The sequence below is a fragment of the Mobula hypostoma genome, chromosome 19 (genome assembly GCF_963921235.1).
Source record: "Mobula hypostoma chromosome 19, sMobHyp1.1, whole genome shotgun sequence".
NCBI classification, from domain to species: domain Eukaryota; kingdom Metazoa; phylum Chordata; class Chondrichthyes; order Myliobatiformes; family Myliobatidae; genus Mobula; species Mobula hypostoma.
In genome coordinates this window covers 4,723,858-4,744,654 of record NC_086115.1, presented here as the reverse complement: position 1 = coordinate 4,744,654, position 20,797 = coordinate 4,723,858, and the positions used below count along the sequence as shown (strand labels likewise).

The window sequence follows — 20,797 nt, the reverse complement described above, 5'->3', positions numbered from 1 at the left end:
GCACTACATGCACTTTAAATTATCTACTATTAACTTACTTATCGTAATATATTGTTTTATGTTCTGTTTGTAATATATATTTTTGGGTGCACTGAGGTCTGGATGAATGTTGTTTTCTTTAGTAGTATCTATGATAGTAAGGTTAAACTTCAGGTGACAAACAATAATTTGTAATCCCGGTTAACTGATAAGCATACCCATTTCCTCACTTTACCCTCAGACTATCCTCGGTGAATTAATATGCTCAAGTACAGAAAATCAATGGGGTGGGCAGCATCTGTGGAAAGAGAAACAGACAGTCTACAATCCTTTGTTTGAACTGGAAAGAGAGAGATGTTAGTTTTCAGTTGAAGAGAAGGTAGAGGAGAGAGTAGTACAGACAAAAGTGGAGTGCTTGTGATAGGGTGAGTCAAAAAGGAGAGGGAAGGTTTAGATTGAATTTGGAGTAGTTTAAAAGGTTGGTACAGTATCAATGGCCAAAGAGCCTCTATTGTGAGACACTGTACAACGTTCTACGTTCTATGAAATACCTTAATAGCATAGTTATCTGTACATTAAGCTTCTAGTACTGTATAATGAGTTAATGGTGAGATGTGGAGAGCTGCCTGGAAGAATTAATGAGTAGATAAGGCTGTGGAAGAGCCAGCACTTTAGCATTTGTATCACATTTGTATCTTCTCTTCCACAGCTCTCCACACCTCACCACTAATTCTTCATACAGAACCAGAAACTTAATGTACTGACAACTACGCCATTAATAGTACTTGTTATAACTTAGCCTACATGCAAAACATAAATGATCATAAGCCAGAACATACTGCTCCAAGATCAGTTTAGTTCTGAACAGGGCACAGCTCACTAACAGGCAACCATGTTGCCTCATTGACTGCAGAAATCCTAGAAGTAGAAGTAAATCTATGCCTTCTGTCTTTCTGGAGTTGTACAGGGCTTGTGTAAACCCCAGCTTTTCCAAACCGGGTTACACAGTCAAGCCAATAGAGTAAACGTCGTCTTGTCGGGAACACAGCTATTCCTGGAAGTGGTGTAACCTACTGAATTCACTAAAGTAATCAAGCAAAGCAAACCCATAACTGGGGGAGGGGGTCTTGGTGTGCATTTGATAATTTTGTTTTAATATCCTGCGAGTGTCACAAAACATGTATAGCACTAAACATTTGGCAGATACATTTTTAATTTTAAATTAAATTTTAGCAAGCTTTACAGAAATAACCACTTATTCAGGCTCATATCAAGACAGCCAATAAATGGTGGAAACACTGTTCATTATCTCAATTAGTAATGACTATTATACTTTTTCATCTACCTGCAACTTTCAATAAGCCAGGATCCAGTAGTGTGTTCTTGCACAGCTCTGCATTGTAACCATTGGCTATAATTATCTATAATGCTTTAGGAAATACATGGAGCATCCTGATAAGACTTGTACATGATAACTAGACTCCGCGGCTGCGGAAAATTATCAGAGTTACATTCAGAACGGAAAGGTTAAAAGGAGTCACCACTTGAAAAAAGAACTACTTCCTTTTAATCAGTTGAAAGACCCATTAGCTCCACAAACAAATGGAGGAAATATTTTATGCCTGGTTTGAAATGTTATGGTCACAGGCTAAGTTTCAGACACATTCATTAAATCAGCCAATAATAATAAACCGTTGACTAATTTGCCAAGGTAATGAAATGCCAATAAATTTCCTTGCTGGAGGCCAAAGTAATTTCCTGCAGTTTTACTTGAAAACTTGCAAATTGAACTGGAGATGGATAATTTAAGTTCATAAATCAATATACTGCAGATTCACCAGAGGTCAACCAGCTTCACTTGTTTGGCATTTAAGTGGAAGCAGTGGGTGATTTCAGGAAATTTTAAAATGCCTTGATTGTGATAGTGATTCAAACAGATGAAGTTTAGGAAGGAAATTCCAGAGTTGACGATCTTTCCACCTGAAGGATAAACTGACAGAAGTTTTGCGAAGGAAGAGGAGCTGGAAGAATACTGAGTTTGGAAATTGACAGTAAGAAATGTGGAGCACAACTTAAGGTGCATTCATGAGACAATGGAAAGGAACGTTACCCTAGGCCTTTTTTTGTTTCATCCTCAGTCCTCTAGTAAATGTAGTGAACTTCTGACCTCTCCTATTGGATTCCCCCTTTTCTAGCCCTTTATCCCTTTCAACAATCAACTTCCCAGCTCTTTACTTCATCCCTCTCCCCCTCTCCCAGTTTCACCTATCATCTGACACTTTGTACTGCTTCTTTCCCTCCCCCCACCTTCTTCTGCTGACTCCTCCCCCCTTCCTTTCCAGTCCTGATGAAGGGTCCCAGCCTGAAACATTGACTGACTACTCTTTCTCATAGATGCTCCTGGCCTGCTGAGTTCCTCTGCTATTTTGTGTGTGTTACTCTAGGCTTTTTTTTTGTTTCACCTTCGAAGTGTATTGATGTGGACACCAACCCTGGAGGATATTCATTACTCCTGCACAGCTGTCACTGATCTGGACTCAAATAGAATTCACTGCAACCAAAAGGTGACTTCAGAGAGAGAGGGAAGAAATATCAACATTACATCTACAGTACAAACAATTCTGCCAATGTCATTGTGTACCAATCACATAATTGCCTATCTATCCCCTGTTCCTGCATGGGAATGCACTACAAAATAATAAAGCTCCTTTATCTGTATAAAGCTGGGATGAAAAGTTTGAACAGGAGATTAGAAAATGCATAACGTAGTTTGGACCAAATGACTTTCACTTAAGTTTCTAAAACCTTCCTTAATTAAGTCGCTGTGAAGACGACGAGTGTAATAACCAGGCTGAATTGTAGTCAATGACAAGTGCTAAAAGCGACTGGGCAAACGGCAAGACTGTCAGTCTGCATTTGCTGTTGACTAATGTTAGAATTCTTGGACAAGATCAATGATAACTGAATTAGGTATTTCCTATTTCAAGCTGATGTGCAGGAATTCAACTGGCTCTTAAAAACAATGGGCCTCATTAGCAGCTATTAATAGCTGTTCTCTGTCAACAGATTAGCAGTAAGAATGTATTTTTTATTTTATTTTTATTTAGAGATACAACACAGTAACATGTCTTTCTATCCCAAGGAGCTGCACCACTCAGTTGCACTCATTGACCAATTAACCTACTAACCCATACTCCTTTGGAAGGTAAACAAAAGAGAAGATGCATTCGAGAAATCCAGAGTTAACACACACAAAATTCCGGAGGAACTCAGCAGGTCAGGCAGTGTGTATTGAACTGGAACAAAGAATCGGCGTTTCACTCCGAGACCCTGCATCAGAACTCACCTTTAGAATGTGAGAGGAAACGGGAGCACTCAAAGAAAACACACGTTGCCAGTGGGAGAGCATACAGACTCCTTGCAAGCAGCATCAGAAATTGAACCCAGGTTACTGGCCTGTAAAGCGTTATGCTAACCACTATGCTACCATACACCCCACATCAGACAAAGTGTTTCAACATCATTGCAAATGTAGCATTATACATTGTGCATAATTAATGGCTTTGCCCAGATTGGGGCCAATGGAGCCATGATTGTTAAAAAAACATTTCATTATTTATTACATTTTAATTACAGGTCTACCGACTATGGAACAACATATGAGAAGCTGAATGAGAAAGTGGGCCTCAAAACTGTGCTGAGCTACCTCTATGTCTGTCCTACCAACAAGAGGAAGGTAAAAAAAAACAATCTGTCACTATGCTGTGCAAGAGAAGTGAGGATGGGTGTCTCACCTTAAATCAATATATGCATAAGTACAAACAGGGAACGTCCTTGCCAAGCGGAGAACTGAAATCAGTTCCATTAATTTGCCCTGTTGGTTGATTCACTGCTCTGTATTCCCTTTACTGGCTGCCTTATTAACGGTGACTGTCAAAGGAAGTTGACTGGTTGCCCACCTCCTGAGCAAAGTTGTCTGCGGAGATCCATTTCTATCTATTTCTGTTCACTAAAACATATGCTAGGTTATTACCTCTTAGAAACAGAGACTGTAAGTGCCCACAGGGAGCATGGTACATCTTCATGAAATACTGTACAGTGGTGTTAATAACATCTTCAACTGCTGCATGTCAAAGACAGGATGGCCTATGATCTAAAAGAGTCATATATACCTTCATCAAATGCAGTTTGTTGCAAAGATGTTTTGTATGCCCTGATGAATAAGGGACCCGTGACCATGGTGTGGAATAAATGAGAAATATGAGTATGCTAGTCCAAAATTCTTCTCTTTCTGTACAACTGGATCACAACCTTGACTGAATTATTAGGCAGAAGAATATGCAAGAGTTTGTTGTAGTACCAATTGTCAAACATGGTTTTGCCTAATGTTAATCAAAGTATATGATTATATTAAAAAAATTAGACCTTGTGCTTAATTATATATCAGAGACCGTACTGTTGTAAACAACTGATGAAGGCAGAGTAAAATTAGATAGTGTTGTGATAAGCTGGGAGAGGCAGCATCTTACTGAATAACAGTGTTCCACAACTAAAGCTTTATTATTCTGATCCCTACCAGACTGGAGTAATACGAAACAACAGGCTCAGATCATAGCAACACACACAAAATGCTGGTGGAATGACTATACCTCTTCCTTTAGATGCTGCCTGGCCTGCTGTATTTCACCAGCATTTTGTGTATGTTGCTTGAATTTCCAGCACTGCAGATTTTCTTGTGTTTTTAGACTCAGATCATAGTTTAATATGTAACACTCACAACACGCTGGAGGAACTCAGCAGGTCGGGCAGCATCAGTGGAAAAGATCGGTCGACGTTTTGGGCCGGAACCCTTCGTCAGGACTGTACGGGGAAGGTGCAGAGGCCCTATAAAGAAGGTGGGGGGAGGGTGGAAAGGAGAAGGCTGGTAGGTTCCAGGTGAGAAACCAGTAAGGGGAAAGATAAAGGGGTGGGGGAAGGGAGGCAGGGAGGTGATAGGCAGGAAAGGTGAAGAAAGAATAGGGGAAAACACAATGGGTAGTAGAAGGAGGCGGGACCAAGAGGGAGGAGGTAGGCAGCTGGGGGAGGGGGAAGAGTGACATAAGGATAGGGGATGGGAGGGGGAGGGAATTACCGGAAGTTGGAGAATTCTATGTTCATACCAAGGGGCTGGAGGCTACCTAGACGGTATATGAGGTGTTGCTCCTCCAACCTGAGTTTAGCCTCATCATGGCAGTAGAGGAGGCCATGTATGGACACATCTGAATGGGAGTGGGAAGCAGAGTTGAAGTGGGTGGCTACTGGGAGATCCTGTCTGTTTTGGCAGATGGAGTGGAGGTGCTCGATGAAGCGGTCCCACAATCTGCGTCGGGTTTCACCGATGTAGAGGAGGCCGCACTGGGAGCACCGGATGCAATAGATGACCCCAACAGACTCACAAGTGAAGTGTTGCCTCACCTGGAAGGACTGTTTGGGGCTGTGAATGGTGGCAAGAGAGGAGGTGTAGGGACAGGTGTAGCACTTGCACTTACAGTGATAAGTGCCTGGTGGGACCCATTGTGTTTTCCCCTATTCTTTCTTCACCTTTCCTGCCTATCACCACCCTGCCTCCCTTCCCCCCACCCCTTTATCTTTCCCCTTACTGGTCTTTCTCCTGGAACCTACCAGCCTTCTCCTTCCCACCCCCTCCCCACCTTCTTTATAGGGCCTCTGCCCCTTCCCTCTTCAGTCCTGACAAAGGGTTCCGGTCTGAAACGTCGACCGATCTTTTCCACTGATGCTGCCTGACCTGCTGAGTTACTCCAGCATGTTGTGAGTGTTGCTTTGACCCCAGCATCTGCAGATTATTTTGTGTTTATAGTTTAATATGTTATAGTACAATAGCATTTCTATAAGATCTTTCAAGAAGTCAAGTGATCCCAAAGACTCACAGTCAATGGGTGAATTTTCTATTCACACTAAATGTAATTGCAAACATCTGCAGAGAAAACTGTCACGAGTATTGCAGTAACAGCCAGGTAAGAGGTGTACTGATGATGACAGAGGGATGAATATTTGCTGGGACACTGGGGGGAATTGCCTGTGCCTTTTCAACATACTGCTATGAAATTATTCACAGTCGCCTGTAATAACCAAGAGAGCTATTATGTAATACTTTTATAACATGTCACTTCAGAGAGTTCATACTCCCTCTGTTCCACACTTTGACATCAGCCTAACTTTTGTGAGTAGGACTTGAACTTGTAACCTTCTGATCTAGAACACAGAACCGAGAACATTACAGGCTCGTCACCCCACTATGTTGTGCTGACCTTTCAACCATCTCTAAGACCAACCTAACCCTTCCTTCCATTTTTTATCATCCATGTGCCTATTTAGGAGTTTCTTAAAGGTCCCTAATTTATCTGGCTCTACCATCTACGTGGCAGTACGTTCAACTCACTCAGCATTGTCTGTGTAAAAATAGAACTTACTTCTCTATACTTTCCACCAGTCACCTTAAAATTATGCCCCCTTAAATTAGCAATTTCCTTCCTGGGGAAAAGTCTCGAGATGTACATTTATCTATGCCTCTTATCATTTCTATTAAGTCACCTCTCATCCTCCTTCACTCTAAAGAGCTCACTCAACCTGTTCTCATAAAAAACACTCTCTAATCCACACAGCATCATGACACATCTCCTCTGCACCCTCTGTAAAGCTCTATGAAGCTTCCTCATCCTTCTTTTCATGAGTGACCAGAACTGAATACAATATTCCAAGCATGGTCTAAGCAGTGTCCTTTGAGCTGCAATACCACCTTGCAAATCTTGAACTCAGCCCCTTGACTAATGAAGGCCAATGCACCATGTGTCTTAACAACCCTATCAACTGTAGGGCATCACAGTAGCATGGTGGTTGGCATGATACTTTTACAGCTCAGGCCGTCAGAGCTAGGAGTTCAATTCCAGTGCCATCTGTAAGGAGTTTGTGCATTTTCTCCAAGATTGCATGAGTTTCCTCCCATAATTCAAAGACATACTGGTTGGTAGGTTAATTGGTCATTGTTAAGTTGTCCTGTGATTAGGCTAGGTTTAAATAGGTGGGTTGCTGGCTGGACCGGAAGGGCCCGTTCTGCACGATATCTTTAAATAAGTAAATATTTGTGGATACTTTGAGTAATTTATGGACATAGACACCAGCATTCCTCCATTCCTTCACACTGCTAAGATCCCTGCCATCAGCCCCGTATTCTGCCTTCAAATTCGACCTTCCGTGTATGCACTTTGGTAACATTACTTCTGTTTGCCTTTGGTAATTCATCTGTTTGTTGTTTGGGAGTGAATTACAGTTTCATGCTGCTATAAAGTTTAGTCATGGATATAAATCCTTGGCACTTCATATGTGTGGACTGCGAGACTAGTCATCCATTGATGTTCATACCAGGAATGAAGATTAGATGTCTGCAATTTAATTCATGTTCTGTAGACTGCTGAGCTCATTTGCAAAAGAGACCTCTGGATTTACTGGCCATTTGAGCACAACATCCTATCTTTTTGAAGGAATGTTGTTTTCAAAGTTTAAAGTTCAAAGAAAGTTTATTTTCAAAGTACATATATGTCACCAATTACAAAGTTGAGGTTAATTTTCTCAGATACAAAGAAACACAATAGAATCAATGAAAATGCACACAAGTACAAACAGCCAATGTGCAAAAGATAAACTGCGAATACAAAACAAAGAAAAAAAGTAATAATAATAAATAAGCAATAATAGTTGAGAATGAGTTGCAGAGTGGATGCTTTGCTGACGTTCCTATCTCCTGGATGAGATATTAGGCACTGAGCCTGCTCGAGTTGGCTCTAGGAATTGGACGGTACTTTCTCAGCCTCATATAGTGCTTCAAATCTGATGAATTATATTAATTTTTATACATTGCAACTGGATTCTGCTGCTTTATCCCAGAAGTGGAGGTGTTCAATGATGATTGCACACTGTTCAATTTCATCCCCAACTCCTCAGCAAGATTAGGCAACATTCAGGCATGGGCTAGTACGTCACAAGTAACATTTGAGCCACGCAAGTACTCAGCAATACTGTGCCCGACAATAGGTTCACTAGATGCATTTAATGTCAGAGAAATGTATACAATATACATCCTGAAATTCTTTTCCTTCACAAACATCCACGACAATACAGAAGTGCCCCAAAGAATGAATGACAGTTAAATGTTAGAACCCCAAAGCCCCCCCAGCTCCCCCTCTCATGCACAAGCAGCAGCAAGGCAACACCCCCTCCCCCACTTCACCAGCAATAAAAGCATCAGCGCCTCCCACCGAGCACTCAAACGTGCAGCAAAGCATCAATAAAGACACAGACTGGCAGTACCCCAGAGGCTACTTGTTCACTCAGTAATTTGACATACGACAGGCTCTCTCTCTCTCTCCATAATAAGGGAAAAAAAGAGATGTCTCCGTTTCACAGCGAGAGGGGAGACATAACAAACAACTCGCTGAGTCATGATGTTAAAAGTCTGTTGCGTTGCTTTTTCCGAGTTCTGCGTCCGGAGGGCACAGCTGAATATCTGGCACCCGGAAGCTGTGTTAGTCTTCCAGGTCGAGTCCTTGCGGTATCAAAACGCGATTGGTCATGAGGCCCTGACAGCGGGTCCTATTCCCGAAAAGAACTGAAGTCAGAGTGCAACTCCAGGTCAGGGTCTTCAAAAGAACCTTGAAAAGGAAAAAAAGAAGATATCAAAGATAGAAATAGAGGCAATTCCGAAGATGCAAGCAAAGGAGTTGCTGTTTAGCGCCATCTTGACTTTGCTCTGCCCTCCAAACAAGAGAGCGAGTTCAACCATGCACCTGTAATATTCATGCGTTTTACCAACAATATTAATAGATGTGATGGGAAATGGGTCTCATTAACCAGAAGCCCCCCCCATGCTGCTAATTGAATCATATACGGTACATAGAGTGCAGAAACAGGCCATTCTGCCCACTTAGTCCATGACAAGCTATTATTCTGCCTTGTCGCATTGACCCATGCCTGGACCATAACCTCCATATCCCTCCCAACCATGTACTTATTCAGAATTCTCTTAAATGTTGATATTGAACCCACATTCATTACTTTGGCTGGCAACTTGTTCCACACTCGCACGACCCTCTTAGGGAAAAAGGTTAAATATTTCACCTTTCACCCTTAACCTATGACCTTTAGCTCTAGCCTCACATAACCTCAGTGGAAAAAGCGTCCTTACCTTATGTATACCTCTATCAAATTTCCCCCATTCTCCTACACTCCAGGGAATAAAGTCCTAAAATCTAGTACACTGCATTTATAAAGAATACATTTAAGGCAATGTAAGTGTAGTAGCATAGTGGTTAGTGCGATGCTGCTATAGCTCAAGGCATTATGGAGTTCGGAGATCAATTCTGGCACTGTCCTGTAAGGAGGCTCCCTACATTCTCCCCGTGGAATGCATATGTTTTTCTTGGGTGCTCTGATTTCCTTCCACAGTCCAAAGACATACAGGGTAGGTTAATTGATCATTGTAGTTTGTCCCGTGATTAGGTAAGGGTAAAATCGGGGTTGTGGGGTTGCGATAGTGACATGACTCGAAGGGTTGGAAAGGCCTACTCCACCAGTATCACTAATTAAATATAGCCTCTGTAAAACATCACCCTGAAGTTGCACAATGCTTAATAAAATAATAAACAGAGCAAAGTATACACAATGAAACTACCTGGACTGAGTGGCATTTGTATTAAAGTCACAAGGCCATAGAGATTATGCACAATAACCTTTTCCATCATCCCTGCCTAGCCCTCTTCAATGGTTGTGTTACTCAGTAGATGTGATTCCTGCTCTCTGTATGTCTTTCTTTTCCTTTTATCCAGCCAGTTATTATTGTAACTGGTACAAGAATCCTCACAGCCAAATGAAACATTACTATTGCTTTCCTACCCAGACAACAATACTCAACCTTACAAGATAAACAAGGAGATCTGTGGGGTGATAGGTAAAGGCATTGAATTGCTGTGGATCTGGTTTTGTGTGGAAACTAACACTTTATTCCAATCTTCCAATCCAATGCGATTAAGAAATGAATACTTCAGGGAGGAACTTATGTGCTCTCAGAAGAGTGACTTGTCTCCTTGATATCTGAAAAGAACCATAAAATCATCACTGCTATAATCCTTCTCTTCGCTTTGGTACTACAGTGGGTTGTAATGCCTTTATAATATTTTAAGCACGTACGTGATTCATAGCAAGCATTCCATTAATGGCTTTTTTTGAAACCACACTCTGAACTTATTGCAACTCAGCTGCATAATGTGTGTTGTAGTAATGAATATCAGAGCAAAATATGCATAGATACTGAAATGGTCTGGAATAAAATTTATTCTTTAAACTATCACAAAATCACAAAGAAATATTCCACAGGCGTTTCAATTGACTGAGCTTGTGTTGATTTTCTGTAGAGCCATCCATTTCACAACTCGTTCCCTTTTATCTCCTTCAAGTGTTCATCAAACCCCATCTTGGCAATTACTATTGGATCTGAATCTACCACTTCTGGAGATAACCCATCTCCAGAGGTCAAAGAGGTGCAGGGAAATTTCCTTCTTTATCAGACCACTGGTTCTCTTGGTGATCACATTAATTTTCATGCTCATTGGTTACTGGGTTTTATTCTTTGACCAAGACAACATCGCAATTCTTCCTTCTATAGCTCAGTGTCATACACAATAGCACAGATGACTGAGGTGCTGACTTCCAGCTCCAGTAACTCTGGATCAATGCTGACCTCTGGTGCTGTCTCTGTGGAGTTTGCACCTTCTCCCTGTTACAGCTTGGATTCTCTGGTTTCCAAAAAATCTACAGGTTGACATGTTAATTGGTCACTGCAGAGTGCCCTTAGTGGATCAATGAAGGATGGAATCCTGGGAGGAGTTAATTGATGTGCGGACACAGCAGGCTACAGGGGGATGGGATTGCTTCATGAGCTGACGTACACTCAGCTGCTCAAAATGGTCCTCTGCTGTGTTGTAAGGATATTGTACGTACATTAGTTTGTCAATTTTTCTGGAACATTTTCCTTCAGTAATGGTGCCATAAAAATGCAAGTTGTGTTGTAAAACTGGAGTAACTTTGCAATGTAGGGAAGCCAATTTGAGATGCTTACGCAGAAACTTTAGGGAGCTTGGTAGAGAAATATGGAAAAACTGTTTCTTTGGGGTCAGTACACAAAGCATAAGGAGTTGATCGGAAGTACAAAGGTCTTCTCCATACAGGAAGAATTTGAAACTCATGGTACTGGAACTAAATTCAGAATCAGGATTAGATTTATTATGATACAACATAATATGTGTTGTTCTGCTACTAGAATGCAATGTAAAGAGATAAAATTATTATAGGTTACAAAATAAATAAATACTGCAGAGAAAATCAATAATTTAAGTTGCATTCACTGGCCATTCATCAGTCTGATAGTGGAGGGGATGAAAATATTCGGTGGAACTTCTCAAATGTAATTGGGCATGAAGATGAATTGGATTTTTTGCAAAGTCTTATGGTAGGTAGGCAATGGGACAACACTGAACAACCTACTCCAAGATCTACTTGGGCACAATGGGCTGAAGAGCTTCCCTCTGTGATACAAAGTTCTGTGATTCCTAATGCTGATAACTGACTGATGGAACCATGGAGATCTGCAGCATCTCTGCAGTGTAGAAGTCGGTGACACATGAGAACTCAGAGAATGAGCAACTCTGTCCCTGAACTCTTTAATAAGAGATCAGGGCATTGTAGCTGTGCCAAGAGGCCAGATCTACTGTGTCTTTATGTCAGGCATAAATTTAGGTAATTTTTTGTTCAATTTGTATATTTAAGTTTTTAATTACACTAATTAAGAACAGCTTAAGGCATTTTAAATGCATTCCACATTTATAATTTTTATATGTATAATATATTAAGGGGCATAGTTAAAGTGGACAGCCAGCGACCTTCTCCCAAGGAGGAAATGGCAAAAGTGAGAGGGCATAATTTTAAGGTGATTTGAGGAAAGTATCGGGAGGATATCAGAGGTTGTTTTTTACACAGATAGTGGTGGGTGCATGTAATGCGCTGCCAGGGCTGGTGGTAGAGGCAGGTACATTAGGTACATTTGAGAGACTCTTAGATAGGCACATGGATGAAAGAGAAAAGGGAGGGCTATCTGGGAGGGAAGGGCTAGCATGATCTTAGAGTGGGTCGGCATAACATCATGGGCCAAAGGGCCTGTACTTGTCGCACTTCTCTATGTTCTAAATAGTTTTCAGATTTAATTATTTTTACCTGATTCTTTTTGAAAGATACCAAATGACACAGGATCTTTGCAGGCCATCGGAGTGGTCTGAGGGCAGGGTCTTAGCTCTTGTTGCTTGCAGCCCAGGCAATGCTGGTTGACCACTGAGGCTGGTGAAAAGTCACTGTCCTGCTGTGGTGGATGCTTTGTGGCTGGAGAATGTTAGTGTGCCCATTGGGATATGGCGATGTGGAGAGTGGGAGGAGGGTAGCCCATGAATTGCAAATTCAGTCCTGTTGTTCGATTGTATCACCATTTGGTGATCCTTTGCTTATCCTTTTATACTTCCACCTGAGACACCTATTGCTCCATTACTTCCTTATCCATGAATTTTCCATTTAAGTGGGATTCATTGCGCATCTTCTTTGCTCATTGTACTCAGTTAAATGTTCTTCTCTTGCTCTATTGCTGTCCTCTCTAGAAGTTTGAGTGCAAGAATTACTTCGGCTGGCATTTAAGTCTTGCACATTTGGAGGACTTATGGTTTAAATGAGGTGTTAACTGTGGTCTTGTAAACTTCCTCAAGTGGCAGCCAAAGATCCCATGGCCCTCTATTTATATGTAGAGTAATGTGCAGGCTAATTTAGTAGATTACCTTTCATAGTGGCAGAGAATTGATTTAGAGATTTGAATTTGAATCTCACCACACAGCAGGGAAGCTGTTCATTTAACTATCATGCTGATCGTGTAACTATTGGATAGTCGTGATAACATAACTAAGTCACTAATGTCCTTCAGGAAAGTAATTCCACCATCCTTACCTGATCTGCCTGCCTGAGACTGCACATCCATTGAGGTAGCTGACTTTTTAAAATTCACTCATTTCAGGCCAGTTATGGTTGCATGATAAATGGCAGTGATGTCTGATTGAGTAAACAATCATCAAAGGATTGCAAGGACTGAGAGGAACTTTGGGGTCTCTCTTTCTTCCATCCATCAGAGATGTCAGGGCCTTTAGCATTGACAGTTCCCTCCCATTCATGAAACAATCTCCTTGACCTCTTACCATCATGCACAGACTATTTTTTTAATGGGGAGAAAATTAAAAAATGAGAGATCCTCTTGCAGGATTCTCTAAAGGTTAATTTGCGGATTGAGTCACTGGTGAAGAAGGCAGTGCAATGTCAGAATTCATTTTGAGAGGACTAGAATATAAAACCAAAGGTGTAATGCTGAGATTTTCTAAAACATCAGTCAGTCCACACTTGAAGCATTTTGAGCAGCTTTGGGTCCCCTATCTAAGAAAAGATGTGCTGGTATTGAAGAGGGTCCACAGGAGGTTCACGAGAATGATTCCGGGAATGAAAGGGTTAATGTATGAGGAGATTCCGGGCCTGTACTCACTGGAGTTTAGATCTATATAGTGAGGGGGGGGGCGGGGAACTCAGTGGAACCTTATTAAAATATTGAAAGGCCTAAATGGAGTGGATATGAAGAGGATGATTATCATAGTAGGTTCATCTAAGACCAGAGGGTACAAAGGGACATCCATTTAGAAAAGAGATGAAAAGGAGTTCCTTTAGCTAGAGGGTAGTGAATCTGTGGAATTCATTGCCATGGGCATCTGTGTAGGCCAAATCATTGGGTATATTTCAAGCAGAGGTTGATAGTTCTTGATTAGTAAGGATGTCATAGGTTATGGGCTGAAGGCAGGAGAATGAGGCTGAGATGGCTAATAAATCAGCCATAATGGAGTAGGGGAGCAGACCTGATGGACTGAATGACCATAAACTGAACTTGATCTTTAACAAAAAAAACCCCATCACCATTACTAAAAATAATAATTTGAGTATTATTTCATCACTATTTGTTGGATATTCTTGTACACAAATTGGCTCATAATTATCCTCGTATTTCAACATTCTGAATATATTTCACTGGCTGTATTGTTCTTTAGGTCATCCCCCTGAGATCATGAAAGAAACTGAATAAGACCAAGTTCTTTCTTTTTAGCTGTCTTCTGTCTCATAGTCCCTTAGTTCTATTATTGGAAATGCCCCTCAACTTTGCTACAGATACTAGTAATCATTTAGTAGAACATATCTCATATGAAGTTAAGTTGTCATCTGGTTTATTAGTCGCACCATGAAATGGGAATGTGGTACTCGCTATTGAGGGGGATGCGTGAAAATTCACATGACTTTTTCCTGGGATTGTAAGCAGCTTTAATGTCTATTTTAAGGTTGGAAGAATATAATTTAATTCTCAAATCCAAGTCAAAGTCATAAATTCCTAAGCTAAACAAGGCAAATTCCTGTCAGATCCTATGTAGCCATTCTGTTCGAATGGATAGAAGGAGTAATACAAAGCATTCTCTAACAGCAAGTGTCACTGCAGAAATTCAATGGAGCCTATGAACCTAGTTTACATCTGTGACAGGTGAAATTACAAAGGGATCCACCTAATGAACAAATAAATGTTTTTCCAGAAACATTGAGGTAGTTGACTTTTTAAAACTCCCTTTTGGTATTGTTGGATCCTGCTAATTTTGCCACCTAGAGGTTCAAAAGTCAAAAATGAGTCACGGGACTTGGTGGTTATGTCCTGTTTTATGAAGTGTTACACACACAAAGAACAAAGAGGTAGTGGTTGCCTGCTATCAAAAACCATCTCCGACTAAAAAGATAACAACATTCCAGTAATAACAATGAACCTATAAAATAGTGAGATTTAAGTAGCATGACACATGCTGCAGTAACGTTAAGAAGAGTCTAGAAAAATACAAAAGTAACTCTCCTACAATTGCTGGAAAATTCACTAAACAATTAAGCGTACATAGGTAATTATATAAAAATACAAACAAGGAAACAAAGTACAAGAAAAATAACAAGTTTACCCCCCATTCCAACAGTATTACAGTCCTACCCTCCATACATCATCAGTCTCTCTCTAGCTGGAGTCCTGGGAAATGATCAGAAACAGTACCACATTTCTCTCTCACTACTATCGTCATCCCATTATGACCAGTGGACCAGTGTAGTTCTCCCTAGCACAGCCCCGCTCATACCATTGACTTTGTCATATTCATCCACCTGCCCATCTTCTCTGCAACTTGAAACTTGCTCACTCTCCCTCTTCCCCAGTTTTGATGAAGGAAACCATTGGTTCTGTTTCTCTCACCATAGATGCTTCCAGCATTTTTTGGTTTTATTTCGGACTTCCATGACATCGATGCAAGTATGTTTCACCTTAAATAGGAAAAAAAGTGTATGGTAGTCAAGATACTTCCCTACTCTTGTACTCCATCCTCTTGGTAATTGCAAACACGAGGAATTCTGCAGATGCTGGAAATTCAAGCAACACACATCAAAGTTGCTGGTGAACGCAGCAGGCCAGGCAGCATCTATGGGAAGAGGTACAAGAGATGTCCTGACGAAGGTCTCGGCCCGAAACGTCGACTGTATCTCTTCCTATAGGTGCTGCCTGGCCTGCTGCGTTCACCAGCAACTTTGATGTGTGTCTCTTGGTAATTGTGTGTGCTGACAAATTGTGTCTTCAGTGAGAGTAATGTTGTAAGTTCAGTTTTGCGTTTATGTTTCTGGCTGAGGTTTAAATGAAGAGATATGTTTAGGAGAGAGAGTGAATTTTTCACCAAGTCTTCCGTTCAATTCTCGCACTTGGGAGACACTTCCCCAAGGAGGATCTAAAACTCTGAAACAAGTCAGTGATCCTACATCCCTGATCCTCAATTGGTTAACCAGAAAGCAGTAACATCATGCATTCCTGTGTAACATCTCGGCTCTGTCAATTATCCCAGCTCTATGAGAACTCTTGCTATTCACTGCATCTCATGGCCTCGCGGACTGATACCATTAATATAATGCCCATCGGAGGTCCATGCAATTGTTCTGTGCACTCTTGTCTCTCCAGCAAATCTGTTAAACCCCTATAGCTGTTTTACACTTGATTGTGACAGATTATTTGAAGGACTGAACTGGGACTGCACCGAAACATTTGGAGTTATAGTGTAGCATTGCTTTGAAATGTTGTCCTAGAAGACCTTTCACACTTTAAAGGATCCATTAAATAATGCAGTATTGGAACAAGAAACAAGCTGTTGGATGTCCACAGCAGCACCTGTGGAATGGAACTGGACAGTCGATGTTTTGGACCGAGACCCATAGTCTGGACTGAAAGACTAAAGGAGAGACATAGAAACATAGAAACATAGAAAATAGGTGCAGGAGTAGGCCATTCGGCCCTTCGAGCCTGCACCGCCATTTATTATGATCATGGCTGATCATCCAACTCAGAACCCCGCCCCAGCCTTCCCTCCATACCCCCTGACCCCCGTAGCCACAAAGGCCATATCTAACTCCCTCTTAAATATAGCCAATGAACTGGCCTCAACAGTTTCCTGTGGCAGAGAATTCCACAGATTCACCACTCTCTGTGTGAAGAAGTTTTTCCTAATCTCGGTCCTAAAAGGCTTCCCCTCTATCCTCAAATTGTGGCCACTCGTTCTGGACTTCCCCAACATCGGGAACAATCTTCCTGCATCTAGCCTGTCCAATCCCTTTAGGATCTTATACGTTTCAATCAGATCCCCCCTCAATCTTCTAAATTCCAACAAGTACAAGCCCAGTTCATCCAGTCTTTCTTCATATGAAAGTCCTGCCATCCCAGTAATCAATCTGGTGAACCTTCTTTGTACTCCCTCTATGGCAAAGATGTCTTTCCTCAGATTAGGGGACCAAAACTGCACACAATACTCCAGGTGTGGTCTCACCAAGGCCTTGTACAACTGCAGTAGTACCTCCCTGCTCCTGTACTCGAATCCTCTCGCTATAAATGCCAGCATACCATTCGCCTTTTTCACCGCTTGCTGTACCTGCATGCCCACTTTCAATGACTGGTGTATAATGACATCCAGGTCTCGTTGCACCTCCCCTTTTCCTAATCGGCCACCATTCAGATAATAATCTGTTTTCCTATTTTTGCCACCAAAGTGGATAACTTCACATTTATCCACATTAAATTGCATCTGCCATGAATTTGCCCACTCACCCAACCTATCCAAGTCACCCTGCATCCTCTTAGCATCCTCCTCACAGCTAACACTGCCACCCAGCTTCGTGTCATCCGCAAACTTGGAGATGCTGAATTTAATTCCCTCATCCAAGTCATTAATATATATTGTAAACAACTGGGGTCCCAGCACTGAGCCTTGCGGTACCCCACAAGTCACCGCCTGCCATTCTGAAAAGTTCCCGTTTATTCCCACTCTTTGCTTCCTGTCTACTAACCAATTCTCCACCCACACCAATACCTTACCCCCAATACCGTGTGCTTTAAGTTTGCACACTAATCTCCTGTGTGGGACCTTGTCAAAAGCCTTTTGAAAATCCAAATATACCACACCCACTGGTTCTCCCCTATCCACTCTACTAGTTACATCCTCAAAAAATTCTATGAGATTCGTCAGACATGACTTTCCTTTCACAAATCTATGCTGACTTTGTCCGATCATTTCACCGCTTTCCAAATGTGCTGTTATCACATCCTTGATAACTGACTCCAGCAGTTTCCCCACCACCGACGTTAGGCTAACCGGTCTATAATTCCCCGGTTTCTCTCTCCCTCCTTTTTTAAAAAGTGGGGTTACATTAGCCACCCTCCAATCCTCAGGAACTAGTCCAGAATCTAACGAGTTTTGAAAAATTATCACTAATGCATCCACTATTTCTTGGGCTACTTCCTTAAGCACTCTAGGATGCAGACCATCTGGCCCTGGGGATTTATCTGCCTTCAATCCCTTCAATTTACCTAACACCACTTCCCTACTAACATGTATTTCGCTCAGTTCCTCCACCTCACTGGACCCTCTGTCCCTTACTATTTCTGGAAGATTATTTATGTCCTCCTTAGTGAAGACAGAACCAAAGTAATTATTCAATTGGTCTGCCATGTCCTTGCTCCCCATAATCAATTCACCTGTTTCTGTCTGCAGGGGACCTACATTTGTCTTTACCAGTCTTTTCCTTTTTACATATCTATAAAAGCTTTTACAGTCCGTTTTTATGTTCCCTGCCAGTTTTCTCTCATAATCTTTTTTCCCCTTCCTAATTAAGCCCTTTGTCCTCCTCTGCTGAACTCTGAATTTCTCCCAGTCCTCAGGTGAGCCACTTTCTCTGGCTAATTTGTATGCTTCTTCTTTGGAATTGATACTATCCCTAATTTCTCTTGTCAGCCACGGGTGCACTACCTTCCTTGATTTATTCTTTTGCCAAACTGGGATGAACAATTGTTGTAGTTCATCCATGCAACCTTTAAATGCTTGCCATTGCATATCCACCGTCAATCCTTTAAGTGTCATTTGCCAGTCAATCTTAGCTAGTTCACGTCTCATACCTTCAAAGTTACCCCTCTTTAAGTTCAGAACCTTTGTTTCTGAATTAACTATGTCACTCTCCATATTAATGAAGAATTCCACCATATTATGGTCACTCTTACCCAAGGAGCCTCTCACGACAAGATTGCTAATTAACCCTTCCTCATTGCTCAAAACCCAGTCCAGAATAGCCTGCTCTCTGGTTGGTTCCTCGACATGTTGGTTCAAAAAACCATCCCGCATACATTCCAAGAAATCCTCTTCCTCAGCACCTTTACCAATTTGGTTCACCCAGTCTACATGTAGATTGAAATCCCCCATTATAACTGCTGTTCCTTTATTGCACACATTTCTAATTTCCTGTTTAATACCATCTCCGACCTCACTACTACTGTTAGGTGGCCTGTACACAACTCCCACCAGCGTCTTCTGCCCCTTAGTGTTACACAGCTCTACCCATATCGATTCCACATCTTCCCGGCTTATGTCCTTCCTTTCTATTGCGTTAATCCCTTCTTTAACCAGCAACGCCACCCCACCTCCCCTTCCTTCATGTCTATCCCTCCTGAATATTGAATATCCCTGAACATTGAGCTCCCATCCCTGGTCACCCTGGAGCCATGTCTCTGTGATCCCAACTGTATCATAATCATTAATAACAATCTGCACTTTCAATTCATCCACCTTATTACGAATGCTCCTTGCATTGACACATAAAGCCTTCAGGCGCTCTTTTACAACTCTCTTAGCCCTTATACAATTATGCTGAAAAGTGGCCCTTTTTAATGCTTGCCCTGGATTTGTCCGCCTGCCACTTTTACTTTTCTCCTTTGTACTTTTTGCTTCTACCCTCACTTTACACCCCTCTGTCTCTCTGCACTGGTTCCCATCCCTCTGTTCTGAACTAACCTCCTCACGCCTAGCCTCTTTAATTTGATTCCCACCCCCCAACCATTCAGCCGGTATAAATAAGTGAGGAGGAAGCCTGGGGCAAGAGCTGGCAAGCAATAGGTGGATCCAGGTGAAGAAGAGTTCATTAGCAGGTAGAGTAAGGTGGGGGTAAGAAGGATGGAGGTAGTGCCAGTGGTGGGAGGTGACTGGTGGAGGCAACAAAGGGCAGCTGATTGTGGAATCTGATAGGATCAGGAAGGAAGCTGAAAAGTGGAATCAAGTGAGAGAGTTGGGTAGATTGGGGGTAGGAAACACAATGGAAAAAGTGTGGGGGTGATGGTTAGATAGGATCATTAGAAAAGGGGAAAGAAATCAGATGATAGGGGACTGGAATGGGCATTAGGAGTTAGGAAATAATGATCTATGGATGAGTGGATCTGCGTAGATCAGAAGGAGAGAGAAAGGGACAAAGGAGGAAATAGGTTACCTGAATTCAATGTTCATGCAGTTGTATTACAGACTGCTCAGGCATTGTGTTCTAGCAAAATAGAATAGGAAGACCAGAGATCACTCAATGTGAGGCCAGTTTTGTACCTTGCGCTATATTTGGTGCATCATGTAGTCTTGAGTCACAATTTCTTTGATTGTGAGATTACATACAAAACCTATTTATAGTTATAAAGACTGGCCGGTAGTGTGAAGACTGGCCTTCAACCTTCAGATCCTAGATCGCACTCATGAGGCTGCTGTGGTCCTTCACTTCCAGTGGCAGATTGGAGAAAGCTGTGCCTCCACCAACCACTGACAGGCAAGAGACAGCCATGGGAGACAGACTGTGGTAGGAACATTGAGATTCACTGTGCATGTTCAGGTATTGCTGTGAGTTATCAGGTTACACTCACAGAGGATCTGAAACCAAACTTTCAATATGCAAGAACCATGCAGTAAATAACTGATTGCAATTAGTAGGTAGATTTTGGATTCAGTTCCCTCATGCAAGAACATTGCTGCAGATGAGGTAATGGCCATACTGATTTTCTCCTCTCAAATTTGACATTTGATAGATAATTTCAGAATCAGAATAAGAATCAGGTTTATTATCAGTGATGTACATATATTATGAAATGTGGGGTTCTGTGGTAGCACTACACTGCAAAATGTAAAAAATTACAGTAATTTGCAATAATAAGTAAACAAATAACTAGATAGATGTATGGTGCACATGAAGAATAGCAAGGCCGTGTTCGTGCATTCGTGAGCTGTTCAAA

At 41.7% G+C, this 20,797-nt stretch overlaps 1 protein-coding gene across 1 annotated transcript in view; it reads left to right on the top strand.

Annotated features, from left to right (window-relative positions):
- Positions 1-20,797, top strand: part of LOC134358777 (VPS10 domain-containing receptor SorCS1-like) — a 1,326,002-nt gene that overhangs the window by 721,675 nt on the left and 583,530 nt on the right. The window contains exon 3 of the mRNA XM_063071254.1: positions 3,616-3,715. Within this exon, the coding sequence (XP_062927324.1) occupies positions 3,616-3,715 (100 nt within the window). The remainder of the gene's footprint in view (positions 1-3,615; positions 3,716-20,797) is intronic.